General features: G+C 35.4%; 1 protein-coding gene across 3 annotated transcripts in view; it reads left to right on the top strand.

The window, feature by feature from the left end:
* NTNG1 (netrin G1) overlaps nucleotides 1-21,929 on the top strand; it is a 167,501-nt gene that overhangs the window by 3,067 nt on the left and 142,505 nt on the right. For all 3 annotated transcript variants that reach the window (XM_072420027.1, XM_072420028.1, XM_072420029.1), the window contains exon 2: nucleotides 15,870-16,606. In XM_072420027.1, coding sequence (XP_072276128.1) covers nucleotides 16,376-16,606 — 231 coding nt within the window. In that variant the 5' untranslated portion in view covers nucleotides 15,870-16,375. The remainder of the gene's footprint in view (nucleotides 1-15,869; nucleotides 16,607-21,929) is intronic.

Below are 21,929 nucleotides of genomic sequence, written 5' to 3' on the forward strand. Positions count from 1 at the left end.
TCCATTTTTTCCTAAAATTCCAGGGAGGTCTGCCTGCTGCTTTAACGTAGAAAGTTCAAGGAACCGCTCCAGGGTATTGCATAAAACACACATGCTTCATAGGAGAAGCTCCTGATGTCCTCTGTGCTCTAAAGAATTATTGCTCAACCTTGATTGACAGTCAGTATATAATTAGTATTCTCACAATTATTAATACTCTTGGGTAAACATTCTGTCATTTCACTCTATCTCTTCAGTTCTAGAAAGGATTTGATTTATGGAAACAAGCTATGCTAAGGAAATTTAATTGAATGAAAAAAGTTATTTTGCTTTGTAGGGACCATTTAAAAATTATATGTTTATTATTACTAGGTAGCTATAATAGAAATCACAATTGCTACTGTTTTTTGTCAATTTAACAATCAGGATAGTGTTTTTGTATGCATCTATTGCACATAGATTAATGTCATCTTCATAAATGCAAGTTAGAGAATCTTAGTCCCAAAATGTCCCTTAAGGAATTGGCTACAGTAATCGCCAGTCATTAAAAGCTAAAAATGAACAGAAAGAAACTCTTAAGAACACTTCCAAAAATCATTCTGCATCATCACCAACTTGCTAACATATGTTTTGCTAGAAATGCCTCTTTATACAGTAATCTAGACCTGTGTATTACCAGTAAAACATGTCCACAGGGCATTGAAAATCAAATCAGTTTTTTTTCCTGCAGAGTCACAGGTGATGGAAAAGCATGGAAAGAATGATATAATGGTTGATATATGAACACAGGTGCAATGCGAAGCATTTCAGGATAGGGTAGAATTTTTTTTACCGTCATTCTCATTAGCGATCAGCCAACGGTGCAGGAGATATATCAATAGCATGTAAAGCATACAATGCTTTAAAATCAGATGCCTATAACCTTTTAAAAATGTTTTATGTAGCACCTTTTTAAACTGAAGATAGATCCAAATATTTTAACTAGCTATACCTATTATAGAAAACTGAAAATGTCAAGGGTCTCCATGCTTCCTTTCTTAAAAGAAAATGAGGTCAAGAATATCTTAATTCTGCGTTCTGTTATTATGAGTCATTTCTGCTTCTTAACTCAGAAGAATGGAAAAAAGGCCAAGAAATCCCACACACTTCTTATTTCCCTTCATAGTCTGGATCTTGTTAAAATACGAATCTTCCCTAATTGTCAGATAAAAATATATCTTAATATGCACATCACTGGCAGCCAGCTGTTGCCGGTAGGATAATATGTAGTTTTATGGGAGCTTTCAGTGCAAATGACCCTAATTGCCTAATTGGTGTTATATGGAAGACTTCAGATACATTTATTTTCCAGACTTCAGATACATTTATTTTCCGGATAATATAGGTAAGGACATTACACACACATCAGGTTTTCATAATCACAAATTCTGTAATAAACAATACAATGACATGGTAAGGTTAAAGAGTTTGAGGTCTGGACTTTAATACCCACAAAAACATTAAAATATAACTCTCTGCCATCTGGCTAAATCCTAATTAAATTGGGAGATACTTGTGAATATAATATCATTGTATAGATCAGTGTATGAGCAGTGCACATATAATTGTATATAAATCATTGCATAAGTAGTGATAATATCATTGTATAGATCAGCGTATGAGCAGTGCACATATCATTGTATAATGATCATTGTACAAGTAGTAATAACATCATTGTATAGATCAGTGTATGAGCACTGCACATATTGTATGAGGATCATTGTATAAGCAGTGATAATATCATTGTATAGATCAGTGTATGATTGTATAAGCAGTGATAAAATCATTGTATAGATCAATGTATGAGCACTGCACAAATCATTGTGTAGATCAGTATATGAGCAATGCCCATATCATTGTACGTAAAAAAATTGTATAGATTGTACATTTTGAGTTGTGTATTTGCATATAGTAAATCTAGATGATCAACTATAGATGATCTTTGTGAATATAGTTACACTTTTATTGTTAAAAATGACGTTCATCAGCTATTACATGGGTTGCTATTGTATATTCAAATAACAATATCGCCTATCAATATTTTAAATGTGTAGATGTATGTAAATGAAATCTTTAATATTTGCATCATAGAGTTTACTATCATTACACATTGTCACACCCTATGTAATTTTGTCATGTATTTACACTGCGGTAACCTAGACTCTGAATGTTAAGTCCTGAACCTATATTAGGTTATTATATATTTTAGTCATATTTGCTATATGGTCATATTTCAAAGAATGGAAAAGACACTTTCAAATATTATTAGCTTGTCATTGCTCTTGAAGAGTTTACAAGTCAGTGTTGTAATATTACATACAAAAGGGACATGGACTTGAACACATTTGGGAAGGAACCATGCAACCTGCAGGCACCTTGACATAACCCATGTAAGCTATGTATAAATGGATCACATTCAGCATGAACACATATTTGTATAAATCATTGCTATCTGTGTACCGCACAATTACTTTCTCTGATGTACACTTTCACTCCCATCGTTTTTTGGTTGTACTTATCTACTGCTATCATGAATGCCCTTGTTCCACCATAACCCTTCATCTGTTTACCTTATCTTAAATGTCACAAGACCATCAAAAGTAGTCAGTACAACCGGAAATATACACTGCTTGTAACATTAACATGATCTGCTATATTTATTCAAACACAAACCTATGCAATGCCTACATTTTAAACATTCCATCGCAAAGCTGAATTCTAAAATCCGGTTTAAAGCTTAAATAATGCTTCTTCTTCTCCATATAGGTTGCATACAATGGTAAATTCTCTCCCTGGTAAATAGCTAGATATGTTTAGGATTATCAGAAAAAAAGGATAGCCATAGATCAGTAAATATAAGATAATAATAAAAGATATAACATTATAATAAAGTAAACTGTGAATATACTGACACCATGCCTGTTCTCCTCATCTTATATTTTCTGCTAATTTATGCCCTCCATCAGACACTGACAAGGTCATTTTTGTCAGTCTTACTAATGAAGAACATGATATGGAATGTGATTTTTAGAATGACGTAGATTTTATATTAGGAAGAGTGTGTAGCTTCAGAGTGCATGGACAGAAATCATTTGATTTTCTGCCATTTTTTTCTATATGTTCATTATCCACATATGTTACCATTTATAAATCAGATTACATGCTTCTCATCCTTAGTACTTCTCCATATGTGAATCTGCTCTGCTTATGTTATTTAATGAAGGTATTTCCATATCTTCTCAAACAAGACATAAACCTGAACTTAACAGTATTTGGCATTGTCTATGACAGACATTTGTGATTTTTTTAAATTAATAATATCATCTCTTAGCACTGCTGGTCTTTTGCAGCCTATTTTCAGCCACTTTTTAATGCATGAGCTCCAGTGATGACTCCATTGCATTTACCAGAATGGATTTCCTCATAGAGACAACTGGGCGCCATGACTGAGTTATATGTGCCAAAACAGCCACTTGTAATACCCATTGGACAAGATGACAACATGCAAACTTTTAGACAGGGAAAGTGTTGTCAGCCTGTTATGGGAAATGCCGGAACAAGAATCTTTAATGGCTGAATCTCCAGCTATTACTTTTAGGAAACCTGTGGATTTCAAACCATAAAAAGGATGCCAACATGCTAACGCTTATATGGGATTTTAGTTTTTGGAGTCCAAATACTTCCCTTAATAACAATTTAAGCTATGGTATTCATTCTGTTTTTGCTGTCGCAAGATGTGGAATCTTCTAGAAGAATGGAGTTCAGTTTGTGCCAGCAGTTGTTTTAAAATTAGAGAAGACAATGTCCACATAGGTAGTTCTGCTATAAATTGTCTTTTTATATTATTTTACAATGGAGGTTTGTCTTGAGTTGTTAATGGAGTAAAATATGTGTTAATCAAGCTTGTTGAATAAAATATACATTGCACCACCTAGGAAGTTGTATTCCCAATAATTTCTTTTACTGACTTTCTGAGGCTCATAACAAACTTTTTATTATCACTGCCATCAGAGCCCCACTGCACTGTTGCCATCATTAAAGCTAATATGCAGAAGAAGCCAACAAAAGAATATATAGTGCCATATCATGTCTTTATTTATTGATTATTTTTAGAAATAAATGCAATATTTTTACATATAAAAATAACAGGTACTTATAACCAGAAGTGAAATGTTACAGAGATGTATACTTGATTGTGTCTGCTAAACAACCAAACAAGTAAGAGTAGAGTCAGTGCCATGTAGCTCTACAGTGCAATCAACAGGTGCAGAGCTAGTGCTGGGCTTTCCTATTGGACAACCCAGCATGCACTGCATTTGCCAAAGTAGAATAGAAGCACCTTCCATTAAATTATTATATTTACACAGATAATACTGTATTGAAAAATATTAGTTTAAATATTCATAAACTCAAAAAAATAAATTGACAATTAGTCACTACAGTTTACTTGTTTTGTTCAAAAAATGTTTTTGAGCACTATCATCAAATAAACTCGCCACTTTTTAAACTATTAGTGTAATGTGACTGTTACCATGAACTGTCAGTTCTATTCTATGACATTTAAATGATCAAATATATAATTAGAAAAAAAAAAAACGTTCATAATAGCATTTCTATTTCAAAAATGAATGTTTTGTATCATCATTCTAAAAAATATGTGTTGAGAAATTATCATTTTTACACAATGCTTAAAATCATAGTCTGCAAAATAGAATTGCCTGAATTGCTGAGAGTTCTTTTAACTGTTTTTTTTACTTTAACATTTTACAAGAACATTCAGCTAAGGTGAACACATCTTTGCTATAATGTAGTAGTATCTCGCTCTCTCGTTACATGTGTATATATAATATTTATTTTTGTATGAGGGGGTATTACATTACAAAGTCTGTGTTCAGCTTTCAAGAAATCTCCGGTTGCACCTCTGGCTGTAGAGGTGTGTGTAATTATTTCTAAGCTGGCTTAAAATATCATGAAGGCCCCAAGTCTTGCCTGATTAGATTATATATGATCAAAGCTGATTCCTAACACAGCTAGTATTGTCACACTCACGTTTCCAAGTGTTTATCTCTGCACATAGCATGCTGCCTGTTTAATATCTACTGCTGGTTTCTTTTACATAGAAAACGTATATTTTTCCCCTTTTTCAATAAAGCATCTCGCTGCTAAAACATCTCATTTATTCTATTGTACATCTCCACCTGCAAATAATATATGTAACTCCTACTGCTATGATGATTTTATATATGTATTCATTTTCATGGTAAATCACTTTGCTGAGGTCTCTTGATATAATGCTTGAATTTCTGCCTCAAGCTGTCAGACAATTACCATTTCTGTATTATTAAGAACAAATTCCGGTGCTTTGTTGCATTACGTAGTTACCATATGGAATAGCAGGAATGACGTGCAATATGCAGCAAGTCAGGTTTTATATGTCTTCAAATATGAGCAGTCAAAACAATGAAGAATGATTTCTGAATTGTTACCATGGGCGACTATACAAGCCACTTTGTGCCAAAAAGACCAATTTGAGTCTGTACAGAAAATTGCTATATATTTAAAAATTTTATATAATTATTGATCATTATCTATTACATATCTAATATCATTATTAATTGTTAACTGTCTAAAATATATTATCAATAAATCTATGAACACTGATTGATGGCATAGATGAAATACAATTTTCTTCTTTTCAACGTGTTCCAACCAGGCACCTGGTGACCTCTAGGATTCCGATCATTGCTCGTCCATCCAATATTGTTCCACTTATATCTGAAATCTCTGTCCATGCCTGACATTCTAAGTGATAATGGATTCTTGTAGTGTATTCTGTGCTGCAGTGCCTTTGTTACAGAACACTAATACAAGACATTTTTGTGCTCTGAACTGTGTTTTCTTCACAAAGATATATCATTGTATTTGCTCCAGAATATTTAACTGGTGCATGGTCAAAATGTAATTTTGGATTTCTCCATTCTAGGTCATGCTGAGGGCAGAAGTCTAAAATTAATCTGTGCATCAATCGCTGCCATGCTGTTTCCTTATGATATGTACTGCATGCACTGTGAAATTCTTTAGCTCTGGTTTTAATTAGAAAACCCTGTTCTATTAACCAGTCCTTCATGCTATTAGTTTTACATTAATCACGTTATTCAAACACTTGAAAACTAACTTAAAGGGCCAATAAACCTAAAATGCTAATAGCTTATTACAGAAAAATACGTGTCATAAATACATTTGCAAATTGATAAAATTTGTAAATGTTGTATATGGTTCTTTTATGTTTTTAATGGCTCTCCGGACAATAGCTGTGCCCAGTTAAGGTGACATTTTGTGTGTAGACATAGGTAAGGTGACAACAGTGCACATGTGTATGTGTGAATGAGAGATAGAACATTGTAACCAGTTGGGATGACACTTTGTGGACAACAGTTATTGTGTAAGTGTGTATGTAAACCATTTGTTCCCAGTTGTTATAACAATTTGTTTTTGGATTGGAAACCCTGGGGTTTCCTAAGAGATGGCTAGGGAATCCAAGAGCAGTGGTAGATTGCTTTTGTACTTGATGATGCCTGTTGGTCTCAGTGTCAAGCGGTAATGATTGATCACCAATGTAATAGGGCATTCCATTCAATATCCACCAATCTAAAGGTGGACCTCTCCTACCAATGTAAGAATGTACATCACCTATTAACCACCAATGTAAGAATGGAACATATTCTCCTGAGTACACACCTCCCTCATGACCACCAATGTAAGAGTGAGATCTCTCCCACTGACCACCAATGGGGAAGCATTTTCTTTTCAATTTCTGGGGCGCTTTTATTAAGGCCAACAATGTATAGATGCATTATCCCACGAACCACCAAAGTAAAAAGCACATTAAACACAGATGTACAAAAGCAATGTTCCACTGACCTCCAATATAAAGAGATACTAATATCTTCACTGTCTACAAGATTTTGTAAAGAATAACTTACTGTATAGTAATGGATTTAGTTAAAATGATCCACTCTGCACAGTACCAGATTAGCACAATACGCAACAGCTCTATATAGGAAAATCCTAATTCTAATAACATCTTTACAAGTTACTGACCATGGTATACTGTGAACTATAAGCATGTTTTTTTTTTTTGCAGAGGTTCCCTGAGATCAGCACATTATACATTATTTCAAGAGTTTCTATTGTGGGAAGAAGTTTTACAAAGGCAGATCTAGACCTGTCCCTAGGGAAAGAAAAAAGCTCAACATTTCTATAGAGCTACAATGTAAAATTCAAAAGCCCATACAAGTATAGCAGGATAAGATAAACTTAGTACATTTTGTTAAAAGAGTTCATCATTGTAACCCCTTTAACAAACCTATCATTTAAGATACTGACCAATGTAATATATTATTCATGTCAAGTTTCTTTACCATGGTACTGCCATTGTTTCTGCTAATTAAAAAAAAAGTCAACGTTATTATTTGTGTCTCTTAAAGTCTTCTAATAATTGAGCTACTAATATCTGTAACGTGATGTATGTGGGCACAGATGTGTGTTGACACTGCCTATGATAACTGCAGATATAACAGATTGATGTACTTTGCTTGGAAGATGACTGAAAACAGTTATTCTGGGCAAATTTTCTAGTGATTTTGCTAGGGACAATCACTGCAAATTGCCAATTTCCTTTGGACCGGCGCCTGATTGAATTAATTTTTCTGTCTCGCAGAAAACGAGCGTTTTAGCTAATTTAAGTTTCATTATTCTGCACAGAGAATCTGTTTAGAGTCTGAAGTGGGTGCTGTGAATGAGACCAATTTTTGTTTATTAATTGCAAGGCAGCTCAGATCTAATTTAGCATTATGCTACTTTACGCTGCACATTTTGGAGAAGGTAGGATGGTGGCTCTATTTAATGTTTAAACAAAAACCAAGGTTTTTTTTTTTTCTTTTGGTATGCTGTTTTACTTACAGTCTTGAATTTCTCTGTCTCATATTTAAAACCGCAAAATGAATTAACATAGAAATAGAATTAAAAGCACTTGTCTGCTGCATTTAGAATGGGGATTTTAAAGAGGTGGTCAGCTTTCACATGAAACCGATTGGGAGCTCACAGCATATATAATAAGATGCCTTAATCAATGCAAACAAGAAACAGGTGATGTGACTTAATAACAGGGTCCTGATGCTGCCACCGGGGTAGATGAGATGGTAGATTTAACTACAGCTGTAGTAGCCCAGGTGACTGCTATCAGACTGAAATGTACAGTCCCTCTAAAGGTACTTTTCAACCCTTTCCCCACACTTATCAACTTATCAAGATCAAGGTGAGATGGGCAAATTTTAGGGACACATAAGTTAACCACAGGCTACATCACCCAATCTTGCACTTGTGCCTAGATCGGGTGACATAGGCAAATGCAGGAAGAAGAAGATGGCAGGATGGTGCGGGACCCAATCCAGGAAACCTCTGCAGGGGTCGAGGGATCTGTAGTAAAGGTAAAAGAGTATTTTCTTTTTGCTATAACTGTCCCAACTGTCCCTGGCCTGCTTCTTTTATTTATTAGAATATAGTTCTATTAATCATAGAATAAATCACACACATACAAAGTGACATTCAGAAGTACATTTTGATAATTGCATCCCTCCCTTCAAATTGTAAGGAATTCTGGAAGCCCAATTGTTTCATCAGGACTAAGAGCTGATGGAAAGAGTTATGTGACAGGATGCACCCATTGCTACTTTCACCAGTAACAATCTGCCTGCATTGCATAAAGAAGCACCATTATCCAGTAATGATCTAACTGGGTTTACAAAAATAATATAAAAATAATATCATACAGCATCTTACTAGTAAGAAGCTTTTTTAAGAAACTGCTTGGAAATTACTTTACAAAATAAGTCTGTTGGTGGATTTTTTCTGTTGCTTCATATAACATACAACTGCATTGTAGCTGTTACCCTAAAAGTAACATTGTAACATGTATGTCCTACTTCAGAACTACCATTGGAGCTACCTTGTGCATGTTTGCATCTGCCACTTTTTGACTTGGAAGTTAATATTTTTCTCAGTGTTGTTGTTGGAGACTCACCTTCACATTCTGTCTGGTGAAATAATAGTCCCTGGGAAATCCTTTTAATGCAGCCCCCAATAGCAGTAGAAATCCAACTGAGGTGCTTAAACAAAATTAGTCCCACTTTACCTGGCAGATGGGATTTGACTGGTAGTTTTCTGTGTCTGCTCATTTTCTTGCTCCTGCCACTGGCCAATTCCTATCAATCTCATAAGAATTAGCAGATGATACAGCAGCATAAGGTTGACCAGTGGCAGGACATTTTAAAAAAAAAAGAACTGACTGAAATTCATTGGAGGAAATAAAGTACAAGCAATGTGTACTGTAAGAATTAAGAGACTATAGATGGCACAGATGAACAGTGGAAAGTGACCAGCAACTTTATACAGCATGACTTGACAAAGTGAAGACAAACAGCCTCAACATTTACTGCAAGTTAGCACCAGGACAGTTTTCATCAGGCATATTAGGCAAAATATTCTAACAACAAGACTACAGGCTAATGTTTCACTACGAGGAAATAAATACTAATGGTGATACAGCAGGATAAAACTGTGCAGAAGCAGAATAGTTTTAAACACCAATAACAAGTCAAGATGCTCTAAAGACAAAATGTACAGACAGGTGATACTACAAGAATTAAGTCACTGCAAAAACAACATCCACAAGCAATTCAACCTAAAATAAAGGCCACATCAACAAAATAAAATAATAGCTTCCAAATAAATACAAACCCAAAATATTACCCTGTGAAAAAAAACCATTTTAAAGGAAAACCATGCAGCAAAAGACAAACATTTTCAGTGGAGAGGTCATTAACTAGTAAGTGAATACTGGCCTCAAATCAACCACAAAATGACCCACCACCACTATAAATATTAAAACAGAAGACAACAAAGGGATACTAGTTTTCAGTTTAGATACAGGTTTCTAACTAATTGTAATCCCTCCCTTTGCAGCTTTGTCAGATTTCCTTTGCTTTTGCGTTCTTTGTAACAGCTTCCACCTCATTGACACTATAACTGCACTTTACCACATCCCCACTTCATTTATCATGAGATTGCTGGCTTAACCAAAAGCCCCCTTATTGGCCCTTGTAATTAGTTTGATTTAAAAAAACATGAATGGTGCTTGTGCTCCCAAATTTAGCCATACTGTAAACTTCAACCTTAATAGACATAAGACTACCCCCTCCTGAACTTATATTTAGTCATTGGGAGATGTGTACACCTTCAGTCCTATTCACAAATACTGCTATTGGCTGTATTTTATAATAGAATGACTTTTACTGTGGCAAAGATTTACACTTTTTTTTTTAAACCGTGATTCAGGATACACCGCGACTGGTATACTAATAGGAGTAATATTCATATTGATGGCATGTGCTGCTGGGGTTAAATATTTAATTGGAGAAGTCAGCACCATTTTCAGATGTGTCCGAGTGGAAATAAAAGCTGCATTTATTAGTGTGTTCTAGATAAAGGACACCAAGTAATCCGCTGGTACACTGTCAAGGCTTGTGACCCCAAGTGTCTTATCTGTAATGTACTCCTGGTCACTGCTGGCCTGTGTCAGCCGCACATCATTAAACGCAGGCCAGGTCCACATCGCTCAGACTGTCTGACATTGCTAATGCGTTAATAATGTCTATGTGATGCAAAAGGCAGATATTAAACATGTCATGTTTGTTGTGGAAATGGAAGCCCTTCAGCATGGCACTTAAACCCAAGACCTTCCTGGCACCTAGTTTAATAATGTTAGATGGTTTTTATTTCATTCTTGTGAAGAATCTAGGGCTTCATTGTCTTTCTCTTATTTTCTCAATAACCCAGGAGTGACTGACTCACTAGGGGATACAGCTAGAAACATAAAATGAACCCATCGCTTGTATGCTACAGATCCTAATCCTGTCCTGATATGTAACAATAAAATAATGATCACTTGATTGGAACATCCTTTTTGCTTGGAAATGATCACTCAACAACACAGAAAATATTGATTTGGTAAATAATATTGGCTTTCTCCGACAATGGATTTTCCTGTTGCCAATTTTAAAAATGTATCATTTAGTGCTATCATTTTCTGAATGATATGAAGATTGGATTGAACAGATTGTTCATTATAAACTTTTGTTAGGTATATAGGCAGTTTTAGGCCTAACGTGAAAGAGACTCTGAATATAACAAAATCTGAGTTATATTTCTTTCATGTTCTTGTGTAATCAGAATATTACATAGGTTTGGAAGTTTATACCAATCAAAGAAGTAAATAGTCATGAATTTAAATGGGCTGTAGACATCTCCTATACCATCTCCTGATGCCATGTAAACTTGTGCATTAGGGTTGGATTTAATAAAACAACAAAAAGCTAATTAACACAATGAATCTATATTCACTTTAAATACCCACACATGAGTGGGGGGGAGTTAAACATAAACATTTTTTACCGTTAGCGTAAATAATAAGTCTTGCGGTATGCCTTCTGGCGTTATGTATGTATTTTGAAAGCAGCTCCATACAGAATACACCTTCTTCTCGAAATGCCGTTTAATGTAATTCCAGAGCTTCAAGAACACAAAAGTGCCCAAACGTGGATGTAAAAATGAGAGTGGTAAATAACAAATATATATTCCTGATTGAAGAATACTTACCTATAAATCCCTCCCTTTTGGAGCCATGCAAAAGTCCTTTCCTATTCTGGTCATACTGCTACATCACAACTTTAAAGATGAACAACATACATACTTGTTACAAACTGCTTCGCATGCATGCATTTACCCTGAAAACATATAGTTGATGCTATGTCTACTTTAAAGGGGAACTAAACTCATCTTTCCTAACTCCATTGCCAGCTCTGACATTTTCACCCCTTCTTCTGGGTTTGGATCTTCAGCCATCATACTTGGGCAGGCCAGAAAGACAGCTCTGTAGCGTGGGGCAAGGGAGTATAGCTGGCATGACTGGGCATACATGGGGTAGACTGGATAGGGTATTAGGTTTGGTTTTGGGGTGATCAGGAGGTCACTTTGAGGATGGGTAAGGAGGCAGGGGTGAGGGTGGGGTTAAGGTGATAAATTGTTAGGAAGAGGTGGGGGTGAGGTCATTAGATTAGACAGGGTGCAGGAGAAAGCCTCCTGTCCTTCTGCCCCTTTCTTGTGTTTGGTTTGTAACATAGAGGGTTTATGGGATAGGGTTCTCAAAGGGTTTGTGTTTATTGGTACAACTTTCAGTGGGGTTGAGGACTCATCTTTGGTGCGGAGTCTCCGTGGTTGGTAATAGTTGTGGTTTTAATACAAATTTGGTCTGTGTTTAAAAAGAGGTTATATCATTCCTGAGCTGGGAGAATTGACAGCTGGGAGCAATTTCGATCAGGAGGGAGCAGACTATAATTGCAATAGGTTCCTTCGAGGACCAGCACCTGGATAAGGTTTAAGTTGGGTGTGTTATATGGGACTATAATTTATTGTTATTTTGGTACTTTATTCAATATCCTGTGTTGTTTTGTATTGATATTTAGGAACAATATTGGATAAGAATGTGTGTTGGTTCTCGTATATGTGCACCCATACTTGATGCTAGTATGCATAGTGTTTATGACATCTTTGAGACATACCACCTCACTGTATTGTGGAAAAGAGACAACTACCAGGGTCCAATTATAATTCTCAGTACTGAAGGTAACACAGGCCGGTATTGTTATGGCAGAGGGGTCTTGTACATTTGTATACTTCCAGTTGTCCAATTTATTTTCATAAGTTGAAACAGTATAGCATCAAAGTTAATTTAGCAGGATTGATCAGAAAAGTTTGTAACCTCCACATGTGTTTGAATACAACCACATTTTTAATTAACATTTAAGAACAGTTTGATTGTTTCTGTCTTTGCAAGCTGCTATGGTTTAATACTTTCTTACGCTTTGCATTCCTCTTTAGCTAGTTATTTATCGTTATAAGGATGCTTACCGTTGTCTCATCTTTAAAAGCAACATTGTTGTTGTCTCTTCCTAGATAACACACACAAGTCAACCTTAAAAGCACAAAGCATTCATACATTTGCTGTGTTTATGCAGCTTAGACCTTTTTACACTAGAACACCCACATAAAACATGGCACCAAAACTGTCTTATGAATCCAATATAATGTAAAGCTGCCTGTTTGCGCATGAACTCATTATTGTAAATGAGTTTGCCATGGAAACACTAGTTGGAACATCTGTTGACATTTCACTTGTCTGCTACCAATCTGAGCCAATGCAAACCTACATCTATAGCATAAAGTGTATGGATATGAGAAAGAAAGAAAAAGTTTACATTCTTTTAGAAACAACCTGGCTTTCTACATGAACGGATCCTAAATTTGATCTGATGTTCATCTAGTTATGATTTTTAAAAACTACCCACGATAAATAGGTTAACCCTTATTTAATGTATTTGTAACATCACAACTGTTCCTAAATAATTCTTGTCTTAAATAGTCAGTGGATGATATGTATGTTAGTGTGGCTGTAATTGTTTGAATGGTTAGGTACAAAGTGGTGCAGAATACAGAACAGGTGGGACTTGGTTAACATGTTGGCCTTAAAATAAATGACCTGAGGAGCAATCAGCCTTGAACTCTTCTGGATTATTACTTAGGGTCGAAGCCATGTCCCAAACCTTAGCCTGCTACAAACATTGAAAAGATCAGGGTCTCATATAGACTCCTGATATTTCAGTAACGCAGACATGAAAAAAAGAAGAATGGCAGCACTGCTGCATTGGGAAAAGGTTGAATTTGCCTGGAGTGAAAGCTGACCTTGTTGCCGTTTATTGTTTTCTTTAAACTTTGTAATGCACTTTGATGAAGAAAATGTATATTGTCACATATTTGGAAAAAAAATTAGCGAAAAAAAAATAAAAAGTGTCAAAATGGCAAGAAAATCAGAGATAATGCTCACCTATACAGCATACACCTAGACATAATTATGATGCACAAATGAAAATTAAACTGTTGTGCTACACACATTTGTTACACCTTCACACATTGCAAAATGCATGGGATTCCGCTGTCTTTGGTAAACTGTTTATCTATAAAATAAGGTATATAATTTCATCAATTCATGTGAAAAAATGTAAATGTTGGCAAGACCATTTTGGAGGTGGAATAAAGTCCAGTATATAAAACAGTTAAACAGTCAGGACCTTGTTGGAAGGTAATGGGATTTAGTTATCATTTCAATGAGCCAGATATTGCAATGAATTTAGATGTAGGCTTAGCCTATCTTTCCGCAGAAACGTGTTCTTCACAACCCAACAAGATAAAATGTAATAAAGCCCAAAGAAAAAACACTTCAGATAATATCTGAAAGAATATTTTTGCAGCCTATAGGTTAGAGAAGGTTCAATGTCTACAGGCCTAAAAAGTGAATTGATCCTTAATGATGCATCCAGTATATATTTTCTCTTTCAGCTAGTAGTAGGCATGTTAAAAAAAATCAGTGTAAGGGCCCAGTGGTACATCCTAATCAAGAGTTAAAATGACACCTAACACTTACTGACAACAGGTTAGTGCACTTTAATTTTCAGAACAGGAGAATATAGGTAGAAATATGCAGTGGCTATATTACTGTAAGGGGTTAGGTTAAGGTTATGGTTAAGTGTTAGAAGTTCAAGTGTAAATTTATTTTAAGCAACAAGGCTGTTAGTTAAGTGTTTATTTAAAGCATTACTTTGCACTTTGAATAATGTTCGAGTTTTGACTAAGGTTACAGGTCCTGGGTAAAGGTTAATTTCGTAGGTTAGGTTAAGTGTGAAGAGTTCAGATGATTTTATGTACATGAAGAGAGCGTACAAACATACTTATTGCATGAGATGACACGACTGTGCTTCTGTTTTAAGTTCACAACAACCAGCTTTATAAAGCAATTTAAGCTTTAACACTTAACACTAGTTATAAATAAATGTGGGTCAATTAATGGAAAATCACACTAAACGTGTAATCCTTGAAAGACGTAATATATCCACTTCAATATATGTAACACGTGTAAAGCTTACAATTGTCACAGTGAAACATATATGTGGTACACATCATGATTCTAAAATAACTGATTCCACAATAAATGACCTTAGATGAATAAAATGGATTCTATGTTTTATATTTACACATCTTCTACTACAGAGTTTTGGTGGATTTAATGGAGAATCTGGAATCCTTTTGTGTTCCAGTAAGGACCTGCTCCATGCTTGCTACTTTTGTGCTGTTGATACTGTATAAAATTTGTACAGATTTTTTCTGGTGGGGAAGAGAACTGGAAAGAAAGGAAGAAATATTTGTATATAAGGCAAAAGTTATAAAGCATAGATTCTCTGCATTGACAAAAACATTCACATTTCAAGGAACACTACATTAACATGACATTATTCAGTTCAAACACATAAATGTGATAGAAGAAGAATGTATCTTTATTCTAGTGGTTCGCAATGCTGTAATTTTCAATTTCTCTACTTCTAATAAACTTAGATCATTTTTCATTTTGAAAAAAACAATAAATCTATACTATACTGTGTGAATTAACATTTTGTTGTTGGTAGGGTTAGTGGCTTAAGAATATGATATGGCATTAGACATCTATTTTTTTTATCTATGATTCCTTTCTTACACATGGTTTAAACCACAAGAACCTCTTACTGAATGATTATCTCTTGTCCTTATTGATAAGATCCATCAAATGTCAGACTGTGTGCTGTTACAGAAAAACATTGATTTTTCAGACAATAAACTCAACCTGATTTTTTTCTCTTTTTTCAAAGGTGGAAAAGCCAAAGCTAGAGGAAGATTGATTCCTATCAAGTACTGAGGTAATCCCGTCTGAACAAATCCCAACCTCGGAACAAAGGATGCACTTTGGTTTATCATCTGTGCAATATAAGACTTCCCTTTTTGTGTCATTGTCATATTCCTGAGAACTTTGCCTAAACATTTAAAGAATAGCAAGACAACGATAAAGGTGTTAAAAGAATCAAAGATCTAACAAAGATTTCAATAACCATCTAATCTTATTATCATTAACCAAGAACATTTAATTAACTTCAAGTACCAGAGAAAAATGTTGAAGTTTTGTTTATTTTAAGTTTATGGATCTTCTAAAAATATGCCGATCATGATACAAATTGCAAGTTGGACAAAGAATGTTGGGTCTCCATCACTATCCTGAACTTTACTGCAGAAATATATTACCCAAAATCAAGTTGTAATAGCTGAACATCTTGGAAGTTACTGCATTCAACAAGTGTGGTCAACATCAAAAATTCTCAATATGTACCTTTTCTTGGTGCTCAGTCTCCACACCCTGTGGGTGGCAGTCTCTATAGCAATGCAGCATGGACATTATGACATGTGTAAGACACAAACCAAGTCAGATGAAGGCATTGTGTGGGAATATATGGCTTGTCAGCCAGAATCAAAAGACATGACACCATATCTGAAGGTAAAGCTGGATCCTCCAAACAGCACCTGTGGTGACCCTCCAGAACCCTTCTGTGCTATGGTAAGAGACTTTATCTTTTTAATACATTTCAGTCAAGGTAGGTAAGATTATTGTTACATTTTGGTTAAGAATGATATCTTAAATTCAAAATCTAAATGTACAGTTTAAATACAAATATTGAAGCCCTTTTCTTACCTAAGGATTTGTAACTAGGTCCAAACTTTTGCACCAGTCATAGGAATTTTAGAGTTAGACTTTTACGTAGCTTTAAATCCAGCATTAATAAAAAAAGAATAATGAATAGAGTGGGAAGGATAAAGATCTCTACCAGTTTTCCCACTGTACTAAAAAATCGAGAGATTCCTGTTGCAATGACTACCTTTCACTAAATCAAGAAGAAGTGGAAATCTTAGCAAATGGCGATATAGACTGCAGCAAAAAAAAACTGATATTGATTCCTTCCTTACCTTTTGGCATGAGTTAAAAAAAAGGATCTAGTGTTCCACCCAAGCAACATTTAATTGTAAATTTGTTGTAGGGCAGGACATTACTCTGATTTCCTCACTCCTAGCATGAACAGAGTGTAAGTAATAGTGTGTAATACTGTGTAATAATAATATTAATAAGTACTACTTATCATATCGGCACATTAGGTAAAGTTGCAATTAGGCCATGGATAGTTCTACATGCCTACTTCAGTAGGTCTCGAAATTCAGATGATTTTAAATTTGTACCAAAGTTTATGAATTCGTATGTCTCAAGTTTCATTTGAATTTTAGAGATATCTTGGCATTTAAGATTCCAATGGACAAGGTATGTGGAGGAACACTTACCTGTTTCCTGATCAAAAAGCCTGACAAGTAGTTGGTGTTGCAAAGCCAAACTCCAAAGAACCATCTCAGTGGAAACGCCTATTCATCCACATTCAAGTACTGATTCCTGTAGCATATATGATTTGTATTCTAAGGAAAGGGACTTAAAACATTTTAATGTTTGGGCCTTCTGCAGAGAGATAGCAAGAGTCCTTCATTGCAGCATGCAAGTTTTCTCTGTAGGATTGGCTGTTTTCTGTAAAACCAAAGAACTTACCAACCCTTTGTTTTAATGCATCTGGAATGTACTTTAAACTAAATTAGTTGGGCTTTAAAAATTTATAATGTATTTTTTATCGCAAAAACATACAGATTTATGTGTGTGAACAGCTTAAACGTAAATGTATTTTAAACAATTTATTAGGAATTAACTTAGTGGTCAATCATTTGCGCTAGGGTTGTAGAAATATTAAATGCACAGTGATCTTTTGTATCGAAGTAGATTTGCAGAGAAGAAAAGCAAAAAAAAAATGCAAGTTTCATTATAAGGAAGTTTCAGTCAACGCCTTATAAAGACATCAGAGTGAATAATCAACATTTTCTCTACAGCTTTCATTAAAAATGTATCGGCAGCATTATTGATTGGGATCTATAAACCAGGCGTTTATCAGTAGATAGCGTAATGAGTCTTTGTAATGTGACAGGAGAAGATCCTTCATGAGATTGCTACAATGTATATAAACAGTCATGTTATCAGTCGATCAGTTTCCTGACACCTTCATCAGGATCTCATGTCCCCAAGGCAGATTATGCTGGCCAGATAAAGTCTGTACATTGTCATCTGCTAATCAATACCGTGTGACACTTTGAGAGCAGAGCCGATGCAGAATAAATTCTTCTATGGGACTTGCTCAGTGGTCTGTTGAATAAATTAGGTGTTTCTTGGCCCTTACAAACAGAAGTACAACAATGATGATACATTTTAAAAAGTAAAGAAATGTAAAAATATATTAGTTGTGTTCTGTTTCCGTTTGTCAGATTTTCACTAAACTCTAGACAATCAGCTAAATATATACGGGAAGCGTGTGGTAGGAGTTATTTTACCTGCCAAATGATTTATATTTCTGTTGAGTCAATCCTGAAAATTACACAGCATTGCCACAGAACATAGCCAAACTAGTGCCTATTTGGTAATTTCTGGTAAATGGTAACTTTTCTTCAGTTAGTTTCTCTAGTAGTTAAGCAATAAAACCTGACTTTGATTAGACAGTAGGGATGAGCAAATCTGGGAGCATCTGAGTGTAACAGAGCTTTTTTCAACTATCCAGGACAAATTCTCAATAATTAAATATTGTATTTACTTTACAGAAAAAAAATTCAACAAAACAAAAGTCAATTAAGAAAAAATAACCAAAGTCTCCAAAAACACATAAATATAAAAGACCCTGAGAGTCAATTTACAAATAAAGGACTTTACCCAAGATTCACCCAACTTGCCTCTAACTGCTTTCAATTTTGATTCATACATTTGTACAAAATTGATTCAATAAACTGTTCTAAAGGCCAAAACATATCTAGCCTACTACAGAGCAACTAAAATAAAAGAGTTTAGTCTTCAATTTTGGATAACATGGTATGTACTGAGTGAAAACACAAGCCTAACCTAAACCTACTGGGTGTGATAAATAGTCTTCTAAATGAACCAAACAATCTTAAATACTTCCTTATAAATTAATTTTGTTGAATTGTGTGTTTTTCACTTTTGCAGTGTAGTGACCAAACCTGAGAGTTTTGTTTCTGCAGGATTAGACCAACAGCAACCTTAAGTTAAGTTTTACTAAAACACAAAATGACGGGTCATCTATCTGCTCTCTTCTCCTGCCAACATATTCTTTGTAAGCACATGTGCATGTACTATACTTCACTGGCTCCTAATAATACACCATTTCTTTAACGTATACAGTATATAGCTGGAACCAGATTGTCCACCATGGACAGCAGCTACATATTTGTACTTTCTTGTTTTTAACTCTGTCAACCTATAGACTACAATTTTATATCCTCGATGGAAATTATTTTTTTACATTACAGTATAGAGCACAATGGTGTGAAGTATGTAACACACAGCTATAAAGTACAGATTGGCCTTACTTACCATAATAAATGGCTTCCTCTTATCTAAACCTTTAGGAGGATCAGATGGGCTTGTTGTCAATATATTGGTTCTTTTTTAAATCTCCCTCTGATGTTTTTATTGAAGTCCTGTTTAAACTATTGATAGGTGATTTAAATATTTAAAATCATCTCATAAAGTTTTATTTTTGTACTCCGTATTATGATATTAATATATTGTACGCCCCAGAAATCACTATTTATTTTTGCAGTGTGTGCCCTTGCCACCCTCCTAATAAAGTTCAAGGATCTTCCACTTGTGGCAAGGGTTAACCATATTACAGCCTAATCAGAAAGGCAGTCTGCATTCATTCACACATGGCTGGGGCTCTACCTCCAGGATGCAGGTGCCAATTTTCTCTTCAGACATAGTGTGGATACGCTTGGTTAAAGAGCACTCCTGTATTACAGCTGCTAACTCCGCGCTATTCATCACTCTAACATCTGTACATTGTGTGTTGAGGAGTAATGAGGCGTCCACACTGAGATAACTGGAAGCTAAAGTGCCACTTTCTGGATGCTTTGTCTTTTGTTCAGTAGCTGTTAGTGTTTAGGTGCCTGCAGGCATCCATTACACATGTTTATGTGTATTTTACAAAGCTGGAGATCTTCTACACAGTACAGGGATTTCCTGTTTATTGCTAATCTGTGCCATACAATGCATGCCCTTTTTTATTGAAATTCATTTCATGGTGATGATGTTTTAGCAGAAGGTAAGAATTTTAATTTAGGAAGAAAGTGGAATCTGTTATAGGTTATGTAGTTATGCAGGAAGCAGTGACCGTTTAGGTTTACCCATCATTGTCATATACAAACTTCATAAAGCGGTATAGAAAAATGAAATGATTTAGGTAGTTAAGTAAAATCATGCAGGGCTGACACCCTGTACATATCTTTGTATGAAGATGGTAGTTAGTTACAGGACAAGATGATGGATTACAACTACAAACATTTATTTCTGCATCAACTAGTTGACTGAATTCAGCGATTGCAAGCATACCATGCCTACTAAGTAGCAAATCAATGGCCAGTTGTATAATTTATGGATCCATCAATGAGATCCAGTCAGAGCAAAGTACCAGATCTTCTTTAATAACTCTTCAAGCATCAATCCAAGCACACTCAGGGCAGTTTCAGGGAATCGGCAGTTTAAGCAAATTTCTAGGCTACTAAAGAGCTGAAGGGTGCAAGCAGTGTTGGACTGGCACAATGAAGGAAGCTCCCTTCTTCCTTTTTCCTTCTGAGAAGGCTACAACAAAATGGCATCCCCCTGAACCCTGAGGACATCTTCTCCTCTAAAAAGAAACACTTCCCTTCACTTCCGTCAAGAAGGTTTCTAGCAACTGGAGTCTATCTTACTGAGCCTGGAAAGTGGACTGAACATTGGAGGAATAGAGGGCAGTGATAGATTGTGGATGGACTACAGTGAAAACTTAGTACGAGAACAATGAGACACTGAGCATGATTTATTAAAGCTCTCCATGGCTGGAGAGGATACTCTATCATCAGCTGGAATGGATGTGGGCCAGGATTCAAATCGTTTGCTAGCAAATAGTAAATGACTTAAGGAAATCTATTCCAGATTTGCTGGATCACCCAGCTTCACTGATGAAAGTGTATCCTCTTCAGTCTCATTGTGTTTGTTATTTTTAAAGCTCCCCAAGACTGGAGAATATGGACTATCAATGCATACATTTTTAGAGCATAAATCCATCCCAAGTTTGCTGGATCACAGAGGTTCCCCCATGATAGTCTATTTTCTTCAGACTTGAAGAGCTTTCAGGCCCCTAAAGTATGGAGAGTGGGGTTGACTTATATGAGTTAAGCTGCAGTCTTACAGTGGGGGGAATTGTTCTTATACTTTGAAATTTCTTCTTCTATCTACATGGATGCTAACAGAGGTGTCTTGCTGACTTGGGTGAGAGGAGATGTCGTGGAAGAGCAGGGAACATCACTGGACATACCTTGCTTAGGGCACCAAAATGGCCAAAAATGGTCCTGACTGTTCTAATATGCTGGAAATCACAGTGTTGTTAGCTATTATTGTATATTTATGTTCTGGTAAGTCTTCAGACCTGATCACTAGAACTGCATGGAAAGTAAACTGTTTGCTGCTAGGTGCAAATTTTAATGAAACCTTGCACTATCTATTCATTAAAAGGTCGAGATAAGCTTCTCCCTGATGACCTCTAGACTGCTTTACGTGCTTTACGTATTTACTACATGCCATAAAGATCCAGCCAAAATCTACCAAATGATTTACTTATGATTCATTGAAAACAATTATGATATAAAAACTATCATTTAATGGGTATTACCATTCAAGGCACTGCCCCTGATTCATCAATAAAATCTGCGCTCGCTGGAAGCGCGAAAGTACGCGCGGCCATCGATCGCGG

Source organism: Pyxicephalus adspersus, chromosome 8, assembly GCF_032062135.1.
Source record: "Pyxicephalus adspersus chromosome 8, UCB_Pads_2.0, whole genome shotgun sequence".
In the NCBI taxonomy this organism is placed as follows: domain Eukaryota; kingdom Metazoa; phylum Chordata; class Amphibia; order Anura; family Pyxicephalidae; genus Pyxicephalus; species Pyxicephalus adspersus.